Below are 23,001 nucleotides of genomic sequence, written 5' to 3'. Positions count from 1 at the left end.
AAAATTTCAAATTGTCGAAATGCATTCTGTTGTCGGCTTCAAAGCTTGTTGTAGAGGTCCTTGGCATAGTTGAGCGACTCCTGTACCTTGGCGTGCTGCTTCTGCACCAGACCCAGCGCCTCCTGGGGGAGCGACTGGTCCTTGGACGCATCGACAAAGTACTTCTCAGCCACAGTCTCGCCGTTCACCACCTCCGACACGATCGCCTTGTCGCTCACGGTGAGGGCCGACTTGAGGTTGACCCACCCCCTGTGAATAGCGCCAAGCGTCGATCCCGAGGTCTCGGGGGTGCCACCGAGCCTGCCCGTGTAGAAGAAGGTGGTGAACAACTAGCCACATGAAGCGTCATGGCGATGGGGGCTGATGAGCACAGGACGACGTACTTCTTGACCTGGTCCTGCAGCTCCTTGCTGAACTGCTCCCTCTGCTGGGCATACTCCTGGAAGTTCTTCTTAATGTTGGCGTCCTTGACATGGTCGGCCGCCGTCTTGAAGCCTGACAATATGAAGCGTTTGAGTCAGAGAAACATTGAGGACTGAGTGCGACATGAAGGTCGGCGCCTGACATGAGCCCTGTGGGACGGGTACCCTCCTTGCTGTCCTTGGTGGTCTCGATGAGCGTGTTGAGCGTGCTGACGGGGCTGGCGCTGGCGGCATTGGTGTTGATGTTCAAGTTGCGAACGCCCAGGCTTATCGTGGCCTGGCGCGGGCGGACGAGGCAAACGGAACGGGAGAGGGCGCGACGCTGCATGATGCTGTTCGTGGTCTGTATGAAGTAGTGAGTCGATTTGGTGTTTGTTGTGATGTTGTTGCTGGTTGCAGCTGGAATGGTAAGAGAACAAGAGAATGGCGCAAACTCTTCACTGGCTGCCCGCTCACGCCCACCCAGGCCGGCCTGCAGGGCGCCTCGCGCTCGGCCTGATCGCTGGTCTGATTTCCAACTCCCTCCGCCTCACTTTTCGGCCGGAAGGGATGGAGCAGAACGTCAACGATCAAGCCCGCTCTCCAACAGCGATCATTCGACATTGGCGGCCAACGGCTTCGCGGTGAACGACGACCAACGGCCAAGTCTGCAGAAAGCCGAAACGCGTTTGGCGTTGGTGCCGACTCCTAGAGTCCAGGTGAAAGTTCACATGGAGCTGGCATGTCTGCTTTCTTAACCGTGGAGAATCTGCCATTGGGCCAAGACATAGTGTCGACATTTTACTATCTTTCTTTTTCGTCGTGCATTTCAAATGAGATTCCCAGAGAAGGAAGCACGCACAACAACATGACCTAGGTCGGCCAATCAAACAATGTCCACTCAAACCAATCATGTTGAGGGAACACGCCCGCAACCTCGACTATAAAACCACTCCGGCAAGGTCCCTCTAACATCACTCAACCAACACTCACACACAAACAACTCTCATCATCAACAACATGAAGGTGTTCGCCATCCTCCTCGTCGTGCTCGCCCTGGCTATCGCCGCCCTCGCCCAGGACCCCACCCCGGTCTCCGTCTCCGGCACCAAGCTCACCGTCACCGGCAACCCCGGCGCCGGCCGCATCGATCTCGAGAACACCAAGGCCGACAAGACCTTCCAGTTCAGCCTCATCAGGATCAGGGAGGTGTCGGCCTCTGGCGCCGTGCTGCCCACCTACAACTCGTTCAACAACGCCGGCTTCACCACCAGCAAGAACGACGACACCACCTACCAGAGCATCGCTGCCGGCCAGATCGACCTGAACTCCAACACCATCCAGGTGACCACCAGCTCCAACACCACTGTCAACGCCAACATGAACGTCAAGGTGTACGTCATCAAGGACACCAACGCCACCGCCGTCTCCATCAACTCCAAGACCTTCAACCTCGTCGACGGCTGGGCCGTGGTTGAGGTGTCGCTCACCAACTGGCCTGTGCTCTCCGAGGAGAACAAGCTCTACATCGACGCCCAGGTCAAGACCCCCGGCAAGAGCGGCATCATCTCGAGCGGTGTGGCCCACCTCTACGACGGCATCTACGCCCAGACGGCCCCCGGCACTGGCGCCTCGACCACCCAGACCGTCAGCGGCACCACCGCCAGCTTCACCTACACCTACGCCAACTCGTCGACCAACGCCAACGCCTTCTTCGTCTTCAACGTCGGCCAGGAGACCGACCCCTCGCCCGCCTCGACCCTCACCTCCTTCCTCTCCTTCTTCTTCTAAACTATGAAGAAGACGAAGAAGGGACCACCATCAGGGGGAACCCATCTCATATCTTCTCAGTGAGAGTGATATAGTCTTCCTCTCCACTGCCTCATTTTGTGCACCTACAGAGCTATGTAGCTATTTATTATATAATCCTCTTTGTCAGCAGTCATACTGCTGTTGACTCCATAAAACCTATTTAACCAACTCCTTCGCCTCCTTCTTTGCTGTTGACTTGCAACCCGTTGGGTCAACTTCACTGAAAATACTTTTTCGAGTCCCACAATAGAATCGCCCGAGGTGTGAAGAGGGCTCATAGCGCGCAAGCCCCAGCATCGACGATGCGAGGGTGCTCTCATGCTGAACACGTTCTATGGCATCGGGGACGGGTCAATATATCTGCAAGCAATAATGTCTCGTCTCCAACCGACCGGCTATCCCAACTGCGACAACACACCAACTATGATCGGACGACATATCCTTCCAAGACTCGTCGTCCAATATACACGGTTGTCGCAGAGCCATCGGTAAGCCTGGCGCACAGCTCCATCACCCTTTTTTTTTGTGTCTCCTCCCAGCGCGTGCGTGTGTGTGTGGTGTGTGTCGTGCGGTTGGCGTGTGCGGTGTTGTGGCCTCGAATGACAGTTTATGCGGTGGTGCTGTCGATGATGGTGGCGTCGTCGTCATCCAGATCGGCCTCGACGGGTTCCTCGGGCGCCAGCTGGAGTTGCAGGACGGCCTCGGGGGACAGCGGCAGCTTCTTTACCCTGGCCTTGAGCCGCTCCAGCTCGGCGCGCTCGCTCTCCGTCGCCTTGCTGTTGATGACGCTCTTGGCCTTCTTCATCTTCCGGATGAGCCGCTCGCCGTGGTCCCGGTAGCGCATCCTGCACGCGATCTCGAGCAGCGTCGTGTAGGTCTCCACGTTCGGGCGCGGCTTCATCAGCTCCTCGAACACGACGAAGGCCTCCTCGAAGTCGCTCTGGTTCTCGCCGTTGAGCTTGTAGGCGCGGAACAGCGAGTTGAACAGGTAGATGTTGGCCCTGAGCGGTTCGGCGCCGGTGACCTCGCGGGTGAGCTTTTCGAATTCCTTCATGCGCTCGAGCACGTCGAGCACCAGCTCGAGCCGCTGGGCCTTGCCCATCTCCCGCATCTCCTTCTGCGCTCGCGCTTGGTCGTGCATGCTGTCCCTTCTCTTGTATTTGCTGTACTTACTCCTGCCCTCCTCCATCTCTTTCTTCTCTGCGATATTGGGGGAAGCGTGTCAGCGTTATGGGTCGCAGTGGCGGTGGTGGGCGGTGGTGTGTGGACGGACCTTGGTTGAGTCCGACCTTGCCCTCGAGGAAGTTATTGCCGGATATGACGTTGATCAGCGCGTCGAACAATCGCACGTTAGGCACTGTGAGATAGCGCAACACACACACACACACACACCACACAACACACAACACACACCACGCGTCAGTGAATGAACGTCACAATCACTGGCTCGATCGAGCTCAGCTCCACGTACCGACTCCTGATTTCTTCAGCTTGGTGAGGAGCTGCATGGCCTCCTTCACCTCGACCACCGTGCGGCCCTCGTTGGCCTTGAGCAGCAGCGTGTAGGTGACCGCGTCGGGCTTGAGGTCCTCCCGCTGCTCCCGCATCTCCTCGAACACGCGCATGGCGCGCGTCCGGTCTCGCTGCGGCACGCACGCAGAGATGAGCGCAGTGTAGGTCCACTCGTTAGGTTGCACTCCGCTGCCCTTCATCCGGTCGAACACGGCGAAGCAGTCGTCCACGAGGCCGAACTTGGCCAGGGCCGAGATGAGATCGGTGTATCCCTCCACGCCGCCTTCGCCGTCATCGCCGCCAGCGCGGAGCCACTTAAGGTGGCGCAGCAGCCGTTCGCCCTCGCGGCCCTTCTCGCTGACGTGCTCGCGCCCCTCCCACACCATCCGGAGCACGGCGGCGACGTGCTTGGGGTCCACGCCGCCCTTCTGCCGCTTCTCGGCGTCGAGCTCGGCCAGGTGCGGCGTAATGTCGGTGATCACCTTCTCCGCCTCTCGCTGACCCTTGCCGCCGCCGCCGCTTCGCTTCCGCGTGGGAGTGGTGGTCGCTTCTTCCTCCCCTGTTCGCCCAGCTGCTGCAGCGCCCGACGTAGACGCGTACGATCGGCGCGCGCCGCTGGGTCCCAGCCCGCCGCGTTGTCGCAGCGTTCGGGAGCCTGCACCCAAGAGAGCCTTCGGCAGCACCAGCTCTAGAGCGTGTAGCGTGTGGGGTGGCGCGTGAGGAGAAGGAAAGATGTAGAAGAGGTGGAGGGCATATGTACGAAGTGCGGGGCTGCGGGGAGGAAGGAGGCAGCTTGTGACCTGCAGCCGCCTCGCACAGTAGCCCAGCAGAACGCCTCCTGCTACTTGGAAAAAAGCGAAGGGTTAATCGGCAGATTGCGGAATCTTGCCTCTCGGCCTCAAGAGGACGCACCATTGCCGTGCGCTACCAGCGGACTTGAGAGAGGTGAGGCCACCACCAATCTTGCAGGCGATCTCCGCATCTCTATGACGTGATTTTGGATTTGTTATTGTACGATTTTTGATGCAGCTTTTCTTCTCTGCTTTTCTTCCCGCGTGGCATGCATTACAAGAAGGAGGCGGGGCAGGGCCTCCTACAACTTCAAAGCTTGGGATGAGCGATTTTTTAGAGTGGCGCCCAGTCTACTCGAGCATCATCTTCTTGAACTCCTCCTGTTCAATAAAACCAGAGGCGAAAGTGAGTGAAGAAGTGAGCGCGTTCGTGGACAAGTGTGCATGAAGAAGCGTACAAAGTCAAGCTGACCATCGCCGTTCAGGTCGTGCGTCTTGAAGCTCCGGTCCACCTCGGTCTCAGTGATGGGGTGACCTGCCATTCATGAGCGAGTGCGTAAGTTGCGGCCGGGGTCGTGTAGACCGACCGAGAAGACTCGTACCCCACGCCTTGAAAGCCTTGACGAGCTCCTGCTTGCTGAGCTTGCCATTGCCATCTTCATCGAACGCCTTGAACAGGGCCTTGAGCGCAGACTCGTTCACCTCCGGCTGCAGGTGAGTTGAAGAAAAAGAATGAGCTTCACAACTGGGCTTCAACATGCTATCCAGGCCAAGGCGCACCTTGTCATCGTCATCCGCCTCATTGAAGAAGCTCACGAACTCATCCTGTAGGAGGAAGCCGAGGTGAAGGGAACGACCCAAGCAGGGGCGAGCGGGTCAGTGGCTGCAAGGACCAGGGCACAAACTTTTCGCACTACGCTGCCGGGAGATCAGGCGAGTACGCACGAAATCGATTGACTGGTTGCCGTCCTTATCGCACTTCTTGAAGGCAGCGTGCACCTCCTTGTCCGGCTCGCCGCTGCATAAACCCCACCCCGAATTGCAACATTAACATCTCATTAGGATTCTAATTCTTCAGCTGGCCGAGTACAGCGCTGTGGATGGCGAAAAAACGTACAAGGCCCGGAAGGCCTGTGCGAACTCCTCAAGGGAGAGCTGGCCGTCGCCATTTTCATCGAATTGATCGAACACTTCCCTGAGCTCTTCGACGGACATCTTTTACTTCTTGCTGTGCGACCTCCTACGGCAGTTGCTGGTCCGTTGTTCTCTTTCCTTGGCCGCCTTGGTTACGGAACCGCTTTCTTTTTCTTTTCTCGAGCCTTTTCTCTTTGATCCTATCCGGTTTGCCGGTGCTCGGCGAGCGACCACCGACTGGTCTGTAGGTGTGCTTCGACGAGGCCACGCCAGTGTTGATCAGATTCAATTCTCAATAGGGTGCTTCGAGGCATCGATTCCGTGGCTCCGTACTGATTCAAAAAGTGGGCTAAGGTTGCTCTTATGAGGTGGGTGGTGAGTGTACAATCGTTCCCTTGTGGGTGAAGAACGAGACTAGAAACTTACAAGGACTATTGGGTGAGGATACAAGACCGCAGAGCGACCGGTGGTGGCGCGGCAGAGGGCTCGTGGTGGCGGTGGAGCTGGTGGTCGTAGAGCTGATGGGACGGCGACTGCTGCTGGGATTGCTGGCGGGCCTTGGCGAGCTCCTTAATCATGAAGCGGCCGTCGGACGAGACCAGCACGTTGTGGAACGTGTGCGACGACCGCGGCGGCGCCTCGACGGCTCGCTTGCACCGCGCCCTCTTGTTCTGGAACCAGATCTGGACCTGCTTGTAGGTCATTCCCAGACCGTCGGCCAGGCGCTTCTTCGTGACCTGCGTCGGCATCGGCTCCACCTTGAACATGAGGTCCAGTATGCCCGTCTGGTCCTTGCCCACGCGCCGCCGCTTCACGTCGCCCGCAACCGGCCACGACCCGTCGTGTTCCGCGTCGCCCAAGGCAGTGGTCTGGGCGTCGGTGGCTGCGGTGCCGTTGTTCTGACGGTCCATCAGTTCGAGGATCTCGGCCACGCGCTCAGCACGGCGGGCCTTCTCGGCGTGGGCCTCGTCGCGTGCGAGCTGCTGGTCGGCCGCGCTTTCGAAACGCTGAACTCTGGGCGAGGACGGAGCAGACGAGGTGGGCGTAGAAGACGACGACGACGTCGTCGACATGATGGTCGAGGAGGTCGGATTGCTGTATAGGGCTGTGGAGGGGTGGTCCATCGTCATCACAATCGGATGCGACGCCATGACCACGGTTTGTTGTTGTTGGTCGAGAGGCACCGGCGCGGCCAGGCTGGGCGAGAAGTGCGGGTGGTCGGGCGTAGCGGCCGTGTGGGGCGGAAGACAGGGCTCGGGGTGGTTTCCCACCAGCTCGCCGATGCTCGGGAGTGTGGGGGTTTCTGTCGACAGTAGCACAAACAGGCCTGGCTCAGCGGCTGGTCTCGGCGACGATGGAGCGGTGGAGGTCCGTCGGCGCTTGAACTCGGAGGGCAGGAAGGCCGTCAGCGGGACGCCCGCGTCGAGTCCGCTGCCACAGTTGTTGTAGGGCAGCGAGAACCGGCGCTTCTGGCCCAGGAGCTGGGCGTCGGCCGAGGCGGCGGCCACGGCAGCGGCGGCCGAGGCCGGCAGGACTCCGCGGACCGGGGAGCACGAGATGCTGTGACGGCGCCCACCAGTGGAGCTGCTGCTGGTGGTGGTGGCCGCGACTGGAGGTGGTCGCCGGCGCGGCTCGAGAGGGACAGGCTGGCACTGGGGCGGCAGCACGTAGCCGGCCGAGACCATGGCCCGTCTGGCCTCTTCCACGGCCGGGCAGTCGAGTGCTCTATGCTGCAGCATGGAGTTGCGTGTGATGATGTGCTGGTGGTGTGTAGTGGTGTGTTGTGGTGTGGACTTTAGGGATCCGGGCTGCGGAAGCGATGAGTGAGTGCGTGGTGTGAGTGTGATCACCGGGACTGCGGGAAGTAGTGGTGGTTGAGCGAAGTGTGTTGAATGTAGAGTGAGTTCAGAACGCAGACGGCCCTATTTGTTTCGGACGGAGAGAGCTCAGCAGTTGAAGCGCGAAGATGGGCGACAAGGGGTTCAAGTCTCATTACCGCAGGAACCGGAAGCCGGCTGTGGATACTAGTGAGTGAGATAGAGAGCATCGGCTTGGAACCCGAGGAAACCACCGTGAAACTACGCCGACAGGCGACTCTCCCAAGGACCTTCCGGCCTAGTTTCCACCGAAGCGTGGGCCTCTGCTTGTGGAACGCCCCCTGTGGGACAACCCAAGCACAGCAGCGGGCCTCACTCGTCGCCACTGTCAGCCGCCTCCCGGCCCTGGCCGAGCCGCAGAAGTTACGCGAAAATGAGACCAGAGCACGCTCGGGCCTTATATGGCCATTTGGCTCCTGCTGGTCACCACATCGATGCGGGCTGGCGCACGGATAGTGACCAACTGAGATGAAGGGACAGATTGTCGGACCTCCCTGTGTGCCGCCAGCTTGTCCGGTCCTCGCTTTTGCTTGCGTGGATGATGAGGTGTTCGGCCCACCGTTGCCCCAGACTTGGCAACTGCTCCTCCTCTCGGCACGGATCCGCGGAATGAATGCGGGCTGCCAGGCGCACGTCCCAATTGGGATGAGGCGCCTGAAGACCTCAAGAACAGCGCGAGGGGGCCGCGGCCCTATGCGTGTTGGTCGGGGGTGATGACGTAGGCGGGGGGCAAGTGTACCCAAAGTTGAAAGTTCAAATGGTGGACGACCGAGCGTTGCAGAGATGCTACTGTGCCGGGGTCCTCGGTCTGTGAGGGCCATGGCAGACACCCTATGAAAGCGCTCGACCCTAACGGATCCTAGTGCCAGACCGAGGCGAGGCGAGGCGACTAGTCGTCCTCGTCGTCATCGTCGAGCGCCATGTCCGAGAAGTCCTGCGGTCTGCGCGCGCGGCTGCCTCGTCGCTTGTCACCGGCGGTGGTTGGTCGCGGTCCGATTAGGACGGTGAACTCTCCCCGACCTCCCTGCTGCTGCTCGGACGGCGCGCGCGCAAAGAGCAGGATGGCCAAAGTCAGCGTTGCTCCTACACGCACGGACACGCATCATGGAGATGACGATGATGATGATGAACTCCACTCCGCCCACGTCGACGTGACATGAAGGGGGGGTGGGACGGACGGGTCATCCGGTGGTGGTGTACCGTGATGGTCTCCAACAACTTGGACAGCGACCCGCGCATGGTTTGTTCGTGCAGCTTCGTCAGTTCTCGAGCGAGATAGGCCTCTTGCTCGGGTCCCCACACCTCCACGCAATCCGCCAGCGTGTGAACGATTCTATGCGGCGACTCGTAAACTAGTTCGTCGAAAGAAAGCGGGTAACATGAGCATGTCAAACTACAAATGCACTAACATCACCAGACACAACACAGATGCAGCAGCCGAACAGATAACAGATAACAGAGAGAGAATCGCTGTAGAATAACAAGACAGACACAGTGGTGAAGTGGAAGGGTACGTACAGGCCACGGTACGCTCCTGCTTGGCGAGCAGTGCCAGGAGCTTCTTGCGCTTGGACCGCTCGTGCGGGAGGAATCCCTCAAAGATGAAGCGCTCCGATGGGAATCCGGACCCGCTCAGCGCAGCCACCACAGCTGCGCGCCAAGCGAGACACACGGAAGATGGTCAGGGCTCTCGAGAGCTCGCCAGCCCCTGAGCTAAGCAGCAAGCCACGTACCACAGGCCCCAGGGACGGGGATCACCGGTACGTTTTGTCGGTGGGCCTCAGTAATGAGCGGTACCCCAGGGTCACTGATGGAGGGCGTGCCTGAGGGGCGAAAGCGCAAGCCCGATGATGAGTCTGCGATAAGGCCCGATAGCACTAGGTGCAGTGGATGCGCGCATGTGGTGCGTGCGTGCGTGCGTGCGGTGGACGACTGAGCGCGCTTACCTACCAGCATCACTGACCAGTGATACGATGTGTGCGCCGGTTTTCAGAATCTGAGGAGGTGCGGGCGTGAACAAGGGCGAGCGGGCACTCGCGAGAGAAGGAAGTAGCGCGAGGGACGGGGTTGGGCGGTACCTGGATGATCGTGTTGACCTTGGACGGTGAGGAGTGTTGGTGGTAGGACATCAGCTCGACGCGCCCCTCCCTCCGATCACGCTCTTCGCCGACGATCTTGTAGCGCTTCAGCATCATCCTGGTGGTGCGCGTGTCTGTGCTGCCGCCAAGAGCTCGAGCGTTTAGCATCGCGACGGCGAGTAGCGACACGGGGAGAGGCACCTTCGCAGCAGATGAGGCTGGAGGACTTGAGGACGTGAAGGGCGCGCAAGGTGATGTCTGACAGGTTGCCGATGGGGGTCGCCACTACATACAGCCCTGGCCGCAGCTGCCCACTGCCCTTGGCTGCAGCTGATCGTTGAGTCGAATCTGCTTCTCTGTTCTTTAGCAGCCTCGCCTCGATTATGCTTGAATCTTCTTCATCTTTCTCTTCCTCTTCCTCTTCTTCGTGGTTTACCCCCTCGTTGTCCTTATCTTCGCCTCTGGCAGAGGCCTCATACGAATCGGACCGAGCGTGAATTGAATGAAAAATGCTAATTAATCGGCCGTGCGTGGAACGATGAGCGACAAGGGCTGTTGCGCCTGCTTGCAGAGAAGCTGGCACACCACGAGACGAGTTCCAGGAGTACGGTGCAGCACACAGGCGGTGTGCTCGCCGCCGCAGCATGGAGGTTAGCTGTGCAGTTGTGGCTCCTCGCCACAAGCAGCGTGCCCTGATAAAGGAATTACAACAACGCAGTCCGCCTTGACGTTGTGCATGTCTCAAATTCCGAAAAAAGGAGAAGCACTAGTGGCCACTTCTCGTCCATGAGCTCCCACGCCCAGGAGGTTCGCCAGGGGCAGGTGGTGTCGCATGTGGACACAACAACTGGAGCAAGTCTGTCTTGTTTTGTCGCCTGATTGGACCAAAGCTCCCAAAGCAGATGAAAGCACAAAAATTGGGCTTCATTATCGTTTATATTTATCATATTTTTATCATATTTTGGTGGCTCTTGCCGCGTCGCTCGCCTCTTCAGTCCGTTAGGTTGTCTTCCAGCTGGCTCGTGCTGCGTGTTGAAGTGGAAAAGAGGAAGGAGAAGGAGGGAAGAGGAGACGGCCGCGCCTCGACCACCCAAAACTGAAAGATCGAAACGTGGAAAAGGCAAAAGCTCGAGCAATCCTGGATTTAAACCCCTGCTCTACAACACGTTGCTAAGCCTTCATCTAGCGCCAGCAGGAGCCCTCTATCACAAAGCGTGAGCGAGAAGCGAATCAACAGCAAATCGCTGACAATTTACAGCCGCTCCGCCCCCACATGCTCGCTTCCGTGGCTAAGAGAAGGAATCCATCGTGAATAACTCCAGCGCCCTAAGAGGAGGAGGAGGGGAGGGGAGAAGCCCTGACAGGGGAGCGAGGGAAGCGCAAGAGATGAAGCGATTGGGTAAATTCTACTTCAACATCTTGAGCGAACGGAAATGCGCTGGCTGCAACGAAACTATTCGCTACAAGGCGGGTGAGGCGGCCCTCAACGCGCTGGGCAGCTTCTGGCACTCAGCCTGTTTCGTCTGCCATACCTGCAAGAAGCCCATCACCACATCTGGCTTCGCCCGCATCGACGACGAGGTAACCCCATTCCCTGTGAATCATGTCCAATTCACGCTCCTTTTCTTCCTTCTTTCACATCAATTAAATCAAATCAACGTTGCGCTTCTCCCCACGCAGGTGCTATGCCAAACCTGCACGGCCGAGCTTCAGAAGGTGCTGGATACTGCACTCAAGACCGGCCCGGATATGTTCGCAGAGTGCGTCCCTCCTCCTCGTCGTCTCCTCACCCTCGGACCATGAGTCCTCTCTCTTCTACAAGAGTGCACGACGGACACGCACACTGACTTCAGGGCGGTGTCCACGTTTCACCTTCTCCATTTCATTCCTTTCCTTCTTAAGGCTCAACAAGCGAATGGGGAAGAGGTTTGATCGCTCGAAGGAGGACCTGGGCACGCTGCTGAAGAGCTTCGATCCCCTCATACACGGAACCAGCTCGGTGGCCGAACGGTCGTACCTCGAACTTCTCAAGAGCCTCGCGCTACAGGCCGAGCAGGCCTTCATAGAACTGGGCAAAGAGGTACTCACAGCATTCATAGCTCGCGCTTGGCGTCTCCATTCCGCTTCTTCTTCTAACGCTGAACATTCCTCTTGTGCTGCTGCTGCTGCTGCTGCTGTACATGTCGTGTCGCGCGCGCTCTTTTCATTTTCGCCAGGGAACGCGATCACTGCTATCACAAATCCAAGGGCTGCAGGTGCCCCGCATTTGCAGTCCATCGGTCAAGAAAATGGGCACCAATCTGCTCGCCATTGTGGCCAATCGCCAGCGGGCTCTCGAGGGCATGGTAAGCTCGCGCCATCACCGGTGTTCTTCGGCCGGGCCAACCTAACCTATATTTGTATGTCAGGATTACTGCTCGTCTGCCCAACAGCCAGAGACCCCCAAGCTCAAGCGCCAGGACTCGATCGAGCGAATGTACGACCTTGCCATGACCCCCCCCCCAATGAGTCTTGGTTCTTTCGCCAACATCGTGCCGCTGTGCCCTGCAGATTCGCGCAAGAGGAAGTCAAAGACGAACAGGTCGTATGTCGCATATGCGAGGAAGTGGTTACCCTCGCGCACATGGTCGTGCACTCAGAGGAGTGTACATACATCCGAGAGTGCGCGATCACGGCCTTTGAAAGCGACAAGCAAATGAACGAGGTATCGTTCCGCCTCTTTCGCTTTCTCTCCGCTTTCGCTCTTTCCTCAAACGGTGCAGCTAATACTCTCGTTTATTTATTTACTTACTGGGTTTGTTTATTTCAGTTATCACAAAAACTGCTCAAGCGCATCCTCAAGGAGCGTGCCATACCGCCAGACGCCGATCCACTGCAGTATCTCTCTGAAGAGGACCTCCGCTTCAACGAACAGTACAAGATGCTCATCGAACTCTCCATCCACTGCTGGGAATCTGTGGACGATCTCCTTGGCCTCAGAGCTAAGATCGAACAGACTGAGTACACAACTCCCACCCACATTCTCCAGCCAGAAGCTAACGATTAACGTTAAAATTGCGTTCCGTCGTGGCAGGGTGCACATCAAGTCGAATGTGTCTCACCGAAGAATCTACGAGGACGTACACCTGTACCTCTCCAACAAGATCGCCGCCTTCACGGATGCCTCGAAAGCCCCCAAGACCACGCTGTCGCCCAATGCCTCGGCCATGAAGTTGCATCGTACGCCTCAGGCCTTTTATTTGCATTTATTTATTTATTTATTTGTTGCACCAACCATGCCCTTTCCTTCACTTGTTTGTACGTAATGCAGGGAGCGTGTTGAATCTTACGATCAACGACTTCGAGTTCATTAAGCCGATTACGCGCGGTGGCTTCGCGCGCGTCTATTTGGCCAAAAAGAAGAAGACGGGCGACATGTACGCCATCAAGGTCATGTCCAAAGCAGAGATGATCAAAAAGGTGCTCAAAGACCCGCTTGTTCCCATAATGTTCACCACTACACTATGTCGGGACTGACCTCTTCATCGCGCGCGTGTTTCATTTCATTTCATTACTTTCATTAGAATCAAGTCGATCGAGTGAAACTGGAACAGTCGATTCTCTCCTCCATCCACAACCCCTTCCTTGTAAAGCTCTACTATTCCTTTCATACGCGCAAGAACCTTTATCTGGTACGTTGGCGCCACCTTCTGCGTGGGCCGTGGTGGTGAGGTGACTGACAGCAGCGCCTGATGGCCACACCAACAACCCAGGTGATGGAGTTCATTCGGGGCGGAGATCTATTTTCACTGCTAGAAAATATGGGAGCTCTCTCAGAGGAGGTGGCGAAAGTGTACATAGCAGAGACAGTGCTCGCGCTGGAGTATCTGCACGCCAGTGGGATCGTTCATCGTGACTTGAAGGTGCGCTGCTGGCTTGCTTGCTTTTCAATTTTTCTGGGCATCACGTGCAATGCTAACGTATATTTCTTTCTTTTATATATTTATGTATTATTTATTTTTTATATATATTCCTACTATATTTATATTATTCCTCTAGCCGGACAATCTGTTGATCACGGAAGAGGGGCGCGTCAAGCTGACCGACTTCGGACTGAGTCGCGCCGGCCTCTATCGTACGTGTGGTCCACTCCACGACACCCAAAACCGTTTGCTGATCATATGCGGCGGCTATGGTCACATGTCAGTGTCGGGAGACAAGAAGCAGAGCCAACGACTCATCGACATGGACGAAGCTGAGAGGGTATCGTTTCCTTTCCCTTTCCCTTTCAGCTGTTCAGCCGCGCCTCTGTGGCGAGTCGCGCGGCGTCTCATGATTTCCCGTCGCGCAGGCGTTGTTGGGCAGTTCGTACGGTAAGGACACCCCGGAAGAGGAGAAGCGATTCTCGGTGGTTGGCACCCCGGACTATCTCGCCCCCGAAATCCTCTCCGGCAACGGCCACAGTACGCTATCCCACCCTCCATTATCATGTTTTTATATATATTATATATATATTATGTTGTTCCTACAATTGTTAATATATATATATATATTTTCAACTTTCCCCGTAGGCTTCCCGGTCGACTGGTGGTCCCTGGGTGTGGTGCTCTACGAGCTGCTGGTGGGCATCCCTCCGTTCAAAGGCGACACGCCAGAAGAGATATTCCAGAACATTCTCAACCGGGGTACCGTTGCTATTTCCCCCCCCCTTCTCGTTTGTCGATTGCGTGCACGACGTTGGGCACTCAATCCCAAAGCTGTGACACCGCCACCACCCTCATCAGATGTCAACTGGCCCGAGGAGGGCATGTCGCCCGAGGCCAAGGACCTCATCGACAAGCTGCTCACGCTGGACCCGGAGCATCGGCCCGGCCCCACCGCGATCAAGGCCCACCCCTTCTTCGCCGACATCAACTGGGAGCTGATCCTGACCCAGAAGATGCCCTTCGTGCCCAAGCTGGCCGACGAGCAGGACACCTCCTATTTTGAAGGTAGGCTCCCCCCCGCGCGCGTGCCACACACGAAGGATCAACGCGCATGAACCACTCACTCACGTATGTGTCGTGTGTCGTGTGTTCTTTGATTACAGCGCGTTCGACGCACTTCCAGACTTCGGCGAGCACGATCGCCGAGGACATGGAGAAGAGCTTCGACACCGACGACGAGCCGTCGGGGTCGTTCATCCGCCCGCCGGGCGGCGGGATGCTCGGCAAGCGGTCCGTCGATTCGCCCCGTAGCAAGGAGGAGCCCAACAAGTGGGAGCCGGGCACCACGGCCGCCGCAGCGAAACCCAAGCCGCGGATCGGGATGCTGGAGCTGGCCAAGCTGCGGCAGAAGTCGACCGAGGATCTGTTCTCGGGCTACAGCTCGACCAACAGCATGAACCTCAAGGACCTCAACATTGAGGTCATCAACTCGCCCCGGTCTCGCAGCAGTACGTCGACACCACCCAATTCATACAAACAACAGAACAGCAATAATAACAATACGTGGTTGTGGATGCGAATTAGATTCGACGACAGCGACGCCTACTGGCACGCCACCCATATCGCCACGCACGCCACAGCCGACCTCTCCACCGACCACGTCAGCCAACAACACCCCCATCCAGCGACGCTACTCCGACGTGAGCGATCAGGTGTCGCCCCGGCGCTCGCCCATTCCCAGCACCTCGGCGCCCTGCTCGCCGCTCCTCCGGCCGCGGCTGCCCTCCTCGCCCATCAGCCCCACCAACGGCCTCGTCTCTTCTCCGCTCTCCTCCTCTTCCTCCTCGCCTTCGCCTTCTTCCTCCTCGTCGTCGTCCATCTCTGCGTCGCTCTCCTCCTCGGCCTCCAGCCCTCCGCCGGCCTGGACCGCCTACCACCACGGCTCGAAGAACACCCCGCTGCGCACGTCGTCGCCCTCTCTGCTGACGTCCGCGTCGAGCGGCCACAAGCAGCACTTGCTGCCGACGGCGCACTCCCCGCGCGCTTCGTCGCCGCTGGCCATCTCGTCGTCGCCCACGCTCTCGCCCAGCGTGTCGCCGCGCACCTCGCACCCGGGCTCGCCGGTCAACTCCCCTTGGGTGCCCGCCAACAGCACGGCCTCACCGCTGGCCTCGCCGCGATCGCCGGTCATGACGCCGTCGCCTTCGCCGGCGACCTCGCCCGTCAGCGCCGGCTCGAGCACCACGCCCGCGTCGCGCAACTCGCCCACGCGCAAGCGATGGACGCTCAGCCTGCCCAAGAACTTCCAATCCAACAGGGGCACCAGCACGCACGCCCCTGCTCCCTCTTCGTCGTCGTCATCGTCGCCATCGTCAGCGTCGTCGCTCGCATCGTCGGCTGTTCAGATCTCCAAGAGCCCGCGTGACTCTGACAACGACAGCGGCGGCCTCGACATCACGAGCACGACCACCGTAACCATCAACGGCAAAGCGCGAGGCAGCAGTCGAAGGGCAGAGGCAACACAACAACCCCACACTCCCCAACACTCCTCCTCTTCTCCGTCCCTGTCCTCTTCCTCATCTTCATCTTCATCTTCGTCTTCTTCCTCTACGCCGACGAGTGAACAAGACACCACCACGGGCAGACCGCGCGGTGCCTCCTTCCAGGACCGGCTGAAGATGTTCGGGGGTGGCAGCACCGGCTCCGGTGGGCTGGCCCGGACAGGGTCGCTCAAGGTCGAACGCAAGGCCACCTCTCCAAATCTCTAGTTTTTTAATAATTTATTTTCCAAACAAATAAAATAATTAGTTGCGCGGAATTGAATTTACGCATAAAAGGTAAATGCAGAGACAACGTGACATTGTTTTGCCTTTTCTTTTCTCATTTCTTTTTTCGAGTGGTGTCGACGCATGTGCAGCTGCGTGGCCCAATGAGAGCGCGCCACCGCACAGAACAAAAACGCGGTAGCGAGCCAAGCCACCGCTGCGGCAGTCGATCGGCACTTGTGTTGATATATTGATTACCGGAGTGGTACGGTACGTCGTAGTTCTTGCAAGCCGGAGGAGGCCTTGTAGCGGAACGAGATGCATCTGGCGCTAGTGGTGCCGCTATTCTACTTTCTTCTGGTGGTGTCGTCGGTGGAGGACTCAGAATTCTACAAGAAGCCCGCAACCACAACCACAACAGCCCCCTCACCACAGGTACCTTTCCTACTACTTATTTTGCGAGCTGTTTTCATCTAAGATTTGAGATTATCCGTCTCCAAATTTCCGTTTCAACTCCAAATCGTTTCACGATTGCGTGCTAATGAGGCGAATGCATGGATGGCACCAGAGAACCAAGACATTGCTGGACGCGTTCTCGGATTTCTTCGTCGGCACGAAATGGGTGTCGAACGTGCAGAAGTACTACTCCGAATACATGCAGACTGAGAATATGGAGCAGTTGGAGTTGGCCCGGAGCGAGCTGCACAGCATCGATGACGACCTCAGCCGCGTACAAACGCAGGAGCTCATATTGCGCTCGCGTCAGTCTGAGCTCGGCGCGTGGCTGCAGGAGAATGCTGTCAAGCCCGTCGAAGAACGCAACCCCACAGGTACACCACACACACACAACAAGCTCGCACACAACACGAGCGCACACACGATGACCATCACTGTGGCGTGTTGGTGGCATGCAGTGGAAGAACTGGTGAGCATGGAATCGGACAGACTGGCGCTGCTCGAACACCGGCTAAATCGGCTCAAGAACAAGCTGCTCAAACAGAAGGGAGACGTGGCTGCATTCCTCAAGATCAATGGTACCATCTCCTCTTATTGCTCGCACGCACCGCACCGCACACACACACGCGTTGTGCGCACACGGCGTGTGCGTGTGATGAGAGCATTAGAGCACTGAGCGGATGTCCGACTGACGACGCAGAGGGTTGCGTGCAGTCAAAGCGACCGTGCGCGATACGCTGAGGCACACCCAGACTGGACCCGCGGGGCGGCTTGTCATCGATCCCTCGTTCGAGGAGGCCGAGGGGCGCAACCACTTCATCTCGACCACCGACCATGACGACATCGAAGGCTAAGTCTCCTCTTCTTTTGTCTTCCTCTCTTATCTCTCTCTCTCTCTTGCACATAGCTTGCTGGCGCTCCTTGCTGTACACAACACATAAATTATTTATTTATTATTTGTTTGATCAGTTTTATTCTATTGTATTTTATTCCGCAACCCAAATAAGGGAAGCGTGGTTTTGTAAATGGTAAGTCGACAAATTTCTTGTCTTTTCGCGTGCAAGACAAGGACCGCCACCGACCGACTCATCAGCTTTCCTTCTTCCTCTTCTCAACAGCCTGACTCTCTTCGAATCTTGGTTTATGGAACACAATTGCTAGCCAAGACTTATCCGAGTTCACACGTTGCTTATTATTATTTATTTGTAAAGACATCATTCATCATCATCTTCTTCTTCTTCCAGTTCTATCTATCTCTTCTCTCGATGGGAATGCATCAACGAACGGGGAGCGAAGGACCGCCGGCCACGGCAACCTCCGGAGGCGATCACTCACCGCCGCCCTCGCCGCCCTTCACCCCACACAACTTCTTCCCTCCGCTCTCGCCCCTGATTCCTCCCAACATCATCAACAACAACTGCTCCGCTCTACCCCAGTCCCCTTCTCCTCTCCCCTTCTTTCCCAATCATCCTCATCCTCATCCTCATCCCAACTACCACAGCCAGCCTCATCATCATCAGCGAGACGAAGAAGATCACATGCGAATCGATCTCAAGAGGTAGTCATCTTGTTGTCAGATCAGATCGATTGATGAATCTAAGCTTACATCTTGTTTCTTCTTTGCTCTTAAAGCAGTCATGGCGTACCTGTGTTGGACAAGAACAAGCGGATGGGTCTCATGCTGTTGGTCCTCTTTGGCCTGATAGGCTTCACCTTCTTCTACATGTCCCAGCTCCCGGGACCAGTAGCCCCCAACACCCACGGCTCCACCACCATCAAGGCACCGCCCACCCCCACCCCCACCTCTTTTCATTCCACTTCCTTCAGCTCCGCCTAACTGCGTTCTGTCGTGCGTGTCGTGTCGTGCCCCACAGTTCTCGCCGGCCGTGGCGCACGCCCAGGCCTCTACAGCTTCTGTGCTCAACAACGACCCTCCAGCCCCAGCCTCGGCGCCAACAAAGTCATCATTGTCGTCATCATCGTCGTCATCGACCCAAGAATCGTCGATGCCTGTCAAGAAGCCCGACGTCGGCATGAAGCCGGTCAAGTCGAGTAGCAGCGGACGAGAGGACGACGACCTGACGACGGAGCTGCTCGAGGAGGAGCTGCGTCGCGGGCGGGAGAGCCTCAAGCTCAAGGAGGAGGAGCTGCGGCGGCGCGAGGAGGAGAAGCGCAAGCGGGAGGAGGCCGAGCTCAAGAAGAAGATCGACGATATGAAGCGCAAGGAGGCCGAGGAGCGGCGGCGCAAGGAGGACCTCCAGAGGGCCGAGGAGGAGGCCGAGATCCGCACTATCGAGGCCGCCCTCCAGAAGCGCGAGGAGGAGCTGCGGCGGCGCGAGGCCGAGATCAAGCTGCGCGCGGCCGAGAAGAAGAAGGAGGAGGCCGCAGCCGCGCGTTCGAGGAGCTGCGGCGGAGCAAGGAGGAGCTCAAGAAGAAGGAGCAGCTCCTGCGGCAGTGGGAGGAGGAGCAGAAGCGGGTGGAGCTGATGCTCGAGACGGGCCACGAGTACGTCATGATCGGCTCGGGCGTGGGGGGCCACCCCGGCTACGCCTTTGCCCAGGCCCCCGAAGAACCCACGCCCGACGAGCCGCTACTACTCGAAGAAGTCGTTGCAGAAGAAGAAGGAGGAGCCGACGAAGAGGTGCCGACAGAAGAGTACGAGGTGGTGGCGGAAGAGGGCACCGAGGTTGGGGAGGAAACGTACGAAGAGGGGACGTATGAGGAGGGGGAAGGCAACGAGGAGTACTACGCAGGCCAAGAACAAGACCGAGAGTACGAGGAGGAAGCGCAGTACCAGGAGGAAGAAGGGCAGGATGGTGGTGGGGGTGAAGAGGAGGAGGAGGGGAGGTACGGCGAGTACAACGAAGACTACGAGCAGCCTGAGGGCGAAGCGAACGAGGTCGAAGAAGAAGCAGTCGAGGAGGAAGGAGAAGGGGAAGTGGAGATGGAGGAGCTGGCGGGCAAGAGTGAGAGTGAGAGCCATGAGCATCAGCACGACGCGCGACAGCGGGAGGAGGACGAGACGGGCGAGCACGTCCACACCCAGGCCGAGCGCGAGCGCGAGATCGCCGAGGAGAAGCGCCAGCTCCTGGAGAAGGCCCGCGAGCGCGAGAGGCGGGCCAAGCAGCTGGCGCTCGAGCGGGAGCTGGAGCGCGAGAAGCGCGAGCGAGCCGAGGCCGCTGCGGCTGCGCTCAAGGCCAGGCGTGACGCCAGCGGCTACGGGGCGTCGTTCACCACGACCAGCTCTGCGGCGGCGGACAAGGAGGGCGCGATGAAGACCTTCAACAAGAAGCTGCTGAAGAAGCAGGTGGAGGTGCTGCGCAATAACATCCTGGTGCGCGAGGAAACTCTTCGGGCGGCTGCGGCGACCCAGGGGCGGAACAAGGCCGGTGCGCGCTCGGCGGACAACATCAAGCCCAACAAGAACAAGGTCAGCAGCAGCAGCAACAAGAAGAACGAGCAGAAGATCAAGGCCGAGCTCGACATCCTCAACAAGAAACGTAACAGCATCGCTCGAAAGGCCAAGTGAGCTCATGAACGACACAATAGCGATGAAGATGATGATGATAAAGAAGATGTGAATAGGACCATTGTTGTGGTTGTAGTGGTGGTGAGCGATCATGATCGCTCACAGCTGTGGTGGTCCGCGCTGGGCGAGCAAGTTGCGGAACTGCTGCATGACGGCGTCCTCCTTGGCCTGGTGGGCGGCCAGCTTTTTCTGGGCCTCTTCCGACCGCGCGCTGTCCTTCTTCGACCGCCACTCCTGCTGCCGGCGCAGCCTGTCGCGTGTGCGCACATGCGGTGTGTGTCGTGTGTCGTGTGCGGTGTCAGTGACGGAAAGCTCTAGAAGGTGTGTAAAGGGCTGCGCGTGTGCTGTGTGTCGTGTGCGTGTGCGAACCTGTCCTTGAAGGAGTCGCCGCCGCCCATGAGATCGCTTTCGTTGATCTCGGGCGAGTCCTCGCGGCCCTTGGCGTAGGCGCCCTTCTGCTTCTGCTTCTCGAGCCGCGCTTCTCTGCTGCCCGGGTCGGCCTTGGGCACCAGCTCCTCCTGTGCCTTCCCGTCAGCATCACACCGCACACATCGCACACGACACGACACACGCGCCAATCGCCAGCCGTACCATGACGGCTTCCCTGTAGCTTTGTGCGCTCTTCTCCTGCTTCTTGCGCATCAACCGGTCATACCGCCGCTTGTCCTCATCGTCGAGTTCTATTAAATAAAGAAATCAATGTTTTCTAAATAATTGATTTTGGGCTTTCAAATTCTTTTACTTATTTAATTTATATTAATACATATAAATTAAAAAGGGGAGCGCGTGTACCTTCGTCGTCGGGGTGCTTGACGGCCGGACCAGATGGACCGCGCGTAGACGGAGAAGGCGCGGCCATGGAAGTCGAGGCGGGCCGGCGCGGCGGCGGTCGAGCGCCCTTGGGCCGGTTCGTCTCGCGGGAGATCTCATCGCGCACTGCACCCCAGACGCATGAGCGACAGAACAAATAACAAATAAATAAAATAATAAAATAATAAAACAAATAATAACAAATAAGAATAACAACAGCAAGGACGCTGACGATGATGACGTACTGGAGCTGAGAGTGAGTGCCTCCTTCTCGTCGATCCTGTTGGTGAAGCCCCACTGGTAGCCCGTGCGGGTGTTGTGCTCCAGATCCTGCGTGCTTATGCCCTTGTAGAACTTGTCTGCATGTGACCGTGTGAGCACACACCGCACACACCGCACACACCGCACACGGATGATGAGATGCACCTGGCAAGGAGCCGCGGTTCCACAGCTCGACGAACTTGGCGAACTTCTTGCGCGACTTGGAGGCCGAGAGGTCCTCGAAGAAGAGGCCCTTGGCCTCCTTCAGCCAGAGGCTGAACTCGGCGTGGCGCGCAAAGTAGTCGCTGTCGGTGAGCACCGCCGTCGCCTCGCCCATCGACGCGTTCTCTGCAGGCCAACGAACCACACGACACACACCGAACACACGACACGCACGGCAGACACGACACACACGACACGTCAGTCAAACGCTGTTGTGGCGTCGGCGGGGTTGGAGGAGAAGAAGGGAAGTACTCTGTAGGAAGGCCTTGGCTTGCTCTTCGAGTTCCCTGCGCTTCTCGTCCTTCTTTGATGATGAAGAGGAGGAAGATGAAGACTTCCTGTCTTTCTTCTTCTCCTTCTTGTCTCGCTTTTCCTTCTTGTCCCTTTTGTCCTTCTTGTGGTGCTTGCGCCGCTTCTTGTCCCTTTCATCCTCTACACGCGCCAAGCAGTCAATATAAATGCACATCATTTACTAATTTACAATGAAGGTGATATAAAGATGAAAGAAAGAGGAGAGCTCGACAAAGGACGGCGCACCTGAGGAGGAATCACGCTTGGATCGATGTCTGCTGTGATGATCTCTGGCCCGATCGCGGTCATGATCGCGGTCTCGCTTCCGCTCACTGCTTCTGTCGTCGTCCCTGCTTCGATGCCGGTCTTCCCTCCCCGATGCAGAGGATCTCGACGACCGCTCCTCGCTCATTGTCTCTTCCTTTGCTTCGCCTCCTTCTGCTCTCTGTCCCTCTTTTTTCCTTTTGCCATCTTTTTTCTTTTCTTTTTCTTTCTTGCCGACTTTCGAGCTGCACGATTGGTGCTCGCTCAGAGAATGAACTGAAATGGTTTTCCAGGCACAAATTAAGGGCTTTAAAACACACAAAAATCGGCCAAGCGGCAGAGGAAAAACAGTGTATCATGTCGGCTGAGAAAGTGAAGAAGCCGCTCAGCTCGTACTTGTGCTTCTGCCAGGAGGAGAGGGAAACCTTCAAGGCGCAGAATCCCGACGCGGGCATGACCGACATCCTCAAGCTCATGGGCGAGGCCTGGAAAGACATGCCACAAGCGCAGAGAGCGGTATTAGTGCCTCTCGATCTTGAAATGTTTGTATTTATCTCACTGACTTCTGTTCGCCCCACTCCAGCGCTATGAAGCCATGGCCGCAGCGGACAAGGCGAGGTACACCGCCGAGCTGGCCAGCTCCGGAGCCAACACCCAATTAAATGAGTGGATGGAATAAATAAAAAGCTGGTCGTGTGCCACTGAAAACTCGAAAGGAAATGGCGAATATTCCGCCAAGGCGGAAAAGAAAAGGGAAGTGAGAAAATCAAGATTTCAAATCGGCCACATCGCGTAGGAGAAGCATCACAGTCTTGCACGCCCGGGCTACATCCTTGATCAAGAAACCACCGCCATTCGTTTTACACCAATTGCCGGCACATCACTTCGAGAAG

The 23,001-nt window shown here is 57.5% G+C and overlaps 12 protein-coding genes across 12 annotated transcripts in view; 5 read left to right on the top strand and 7 right to left on the bottom strand.

Annotated features, from left to right (window-relative positions):
* Window positions 1-38: 38 nt before the first annotated feature.
* ACA1_253410 (uncharacterized protein) lies at window positions 39-750 on the bottom strand (the record flags this gene model as incomplete). The annotated part of the gene is made up of 3 exons (XM_004367554.1): window positions 39-300; window positions 384-495; window positions 588-750. The coding sequence occupies 3 exons, from the start codon at window positions 748-750 to the stop codon at window positions 39-41; spliced, it is 537 nt and encodes a 178-aa protein (XP_004367611.1).
* Window positions 751-1,421: 671 nt separating this feature from the next.
* On the top strand, window positions 1,422-2,192 carry ACA1_253400 (uncharacterized protein; the record flags this gene model as incomplete). Its single annotated transcript, XM_004367553.1, has 1 exon — window positions 1,422-2,192. One exon carries the CDS (start codon window positions 1,422-1,424, stop codon window positions 2,190-2,192), a length of 771 nt encoding a protein of 256 aa, XP_004367610.1.
* A 628-nt stretch (window positions 2,193-2,820) lies between these two features.
* ACA1_253390 (pentatricopeptide repeat domain/PPR repeatcontaining protein) lies at window positions 2,821-4,707 on the bottom strand (the record flags this gene model as incomplete). Its single annotated transcript, XM_004367552.1, has 6 exons — window positions 2,821-3,413; window positions 3,487-3,570; window positions 3,685-4,284; window positions 4,326-4,380; window positions 4,526-4,563; window positions 4,638-4,707. 6 exons carry the CDS (start codon window positions 4,705-4,707, stop codon window positions 2,821-2,823), a joined length of 1,440 nt encoding a protein of 479 aa, XP_004367609.1.
* A 160-nt stretch (window positions 4,708-4,867) lies between these two features.
* On the bottom strand, window positions 4,868-5,731 carry ACA1_253380 (EF hand domain containing protein; the record flags this gene model as incomplete). Its single annotated transcript, XM_004367551.1, has 6 exons — window positions 4,868-4,897; window positions 5,029-5,051; window positions 5,119-5,224; window positions 5,297-5,341; window positions 5,462-5,534; window positions 5,634-5,731. The coding sequence occupies 6 exons, from the start codon at window positions 5,729-5,731 to the stop codon at window positions 4,868-4,870; spliced, it is 375 nt and encodes a 124-aa protein (XP_004367608.1).
* A 350-nt stretch (window positions 5,732-6,081) lies between these two features.
* ACA1_253370 (homeobox domain containing protein) lies at window positions 6,082-7,335 on the bottom strand (the record flags this gene model as incomplete). The annotated part of the gene is made up of 1 exon (XM_004367550.1): window positions 6,082-7,335. The coding sequence occupies one exon, from the start codon at window positions 7,333-7,335 to the stop codon at window positions 6,082-6,084; it is 1,254 nt and encodes a 417-aa protein (XP_004367607.1).
* A 1,081-nt stretch (window positions 7,336-8,416) lies between these two features.
* On the bottom strand, window positions 8,417-9,722 carry ACA1_253360 (tetrapyrrole methylase domain containing protein; the record flags this gene model as incomplete). The annotated part of the gene is made up of 6 exons (XM_004367549.1): window positions 8,417-8,557; window positions 8,728-8,879; window positions 9,046-9,177; window positions 9,261-9,350; window positions 9,478-9,523; window positions 9,606-9,722. The coding sequence occupies 6 exons, from the start codon at window positions 9,720-9,722 to the stop codon at window positions 8,417-8,419; spliced, it is 678 nt and encodes a 225-aa protein (XP_004367606.1).
* Window positions 9,723-10,991: 1,269 nt separating this feature from the next.
* On the top strand, window positions 10,992-16,278 carry ACA1_253350 (protein kinase domain containing protein; the record flags this gene model as incomplete). The annotated part of the gene is made up of 18 exons (XM_004367548.1): window positions 10,992-11,186; window positions 11,286-11,365; window positions 11,508-11,685; window positions 11,822-11,950; window positions 12,038-12,081; window positions 12,156-12,309; window positions 12,415-12,605; window positions 12,679-12,824; window positions 12,916-13,064; window positions 13,169-13,276; window positions 13,331-13,507; window positions 13,644-13,719; window positions 13,792-13,847; window positions 13,936-14,047; window positions 14,156-14,269; window positions 14,369-14,575; window positions 14,674-15,018; window positions 15,176-16,278. The coding sequence occupies 18 exons, from the start codon at window positions 10,992-10,994 to the stop codon at window positions 16,276-16,278; spliced, it is 3,564 nt and encodes a 1,187-aa protein (XP_004367605.1).
* A 315-nt stretch (window positions 16,279-16,593) lies between these two features.
* ACA1_253340 (uncharacterized protein) lies at window positions 16,594-17,585 on the top strand (the record flags this gene model as incomplete). Its single annotated transcript, XM_004367547.1, has 4 exons — window positions 16,594-16,710; window positions 16,844-17,105; window positions 17,190-17,309; window positions 17,446-17,585. The coding sequence occupies 4 exons, from the start codon at window positions 16,594-16,596 to the stop codon at window positions 17,583-17,585; spliced, it is 639 nt and encodes a 212-aa protein (XP_004367604.1).
* A 684-nt stretch (window positions 17,586-18,269) lies between these two features.
* On the top strand, window positions 18,270-20,260 carry ACA1_253330 (uncharacterized protein; the record flags this gene model as incomplete). The annotated part of the gene is made up of 5 exons (XM_004367546.1): window positions 18,270-18,289; window positions 18,367-18,475; window positions 18,606-18,840; window positions 18,995-19,125; window positions 19,187-20,260. 5 exons carry the CDS (start codon window positions 18,270-18,272, stop codon window positions 20,258-20,260), a joined length of 1,569 nt encoding a protein of 522 aa, XP_004367603.1.
* Window positions 20,261-20,359: 99 nt separating this feature from the next.
* Window positions 20,360-22,153, bottom strand: ACA1_253320 (uncharacterized protein; the record flags this gene model as incomplete). Its single annotated transcript, XM_004367545.1, has 8 exons — window positions 20,360-20,510; window positions 20,630-20,784; window positions 20,852-20,940; window positions 21,053-21,196; window positions 21,316-21,429; window positions 21,497-21,679; window positions 21,806-21,983; window positions 22,091-22,153. The coding sequence occupies 8 exons, from the start codon at window positions 22,151-22,153 to the stop codon at window positions 20,360-20,362; spliced, it is 1,077 nt and encodes a 358-aa protein (XP_004367602.1).
* Window positions 22,154-22,465: 312 nt separating this feature from the next.
* ACA1_253310 (HMG (high mobility group) box domain containing protein) lies at window positions 22,466-22,787 on the top strand (the record flags this gene model as incomplete). Its single annotated transcript, XM_004367544.1, has 2 exons — window positions 22,466-22,624; window positions 22,692-22,787. The coding sequence occupies 2 exons, from the start codon at window positions 22,466-22,468 to the stop codon at window positions 22,785-22,787; spliced, it is 255 nt and encodes an 84-aa protein (XP_004367601.1).
* Window positions 22,788-22,874: 87 nt separating this feature from the next.
* ACA1_253200 (uncharacterized protein) overlaps window positions 22,875-23,001 on the bottom strand; it is a gene marked incomplete at both ends in the record, with an annotated part of 978 nt that continues 851 nt past the window's right edge. The window contains one exon of the mRNA XM_004367543.1: window positions 22,875-22,933. Within this exon, the coding sequence (XP_004367600.1) occupies window positions 22,875-22,933 (59 nt within the window). The remainder of the gene's footprint in view (window positions 22,934-23,001) is intronic.

Source organism: Acanthamoeba castellanii (assembly GCF_000313135.1).
Source record: "Acanthamoeba castellanii str. Neff unplaced genomic scaffold scf7180000084768, whole genome shotgun sequence".
In the NCBI taxonomy this organism is placed as follows: Eukaryota; Discosea; order Longamoebia; family Acanthamoebidae; genus Acanthamoeba; species Acanthamoeba castellanii.
This window is presented reverse-complemented; position numbering and strand designations above follow the sequence as displayed.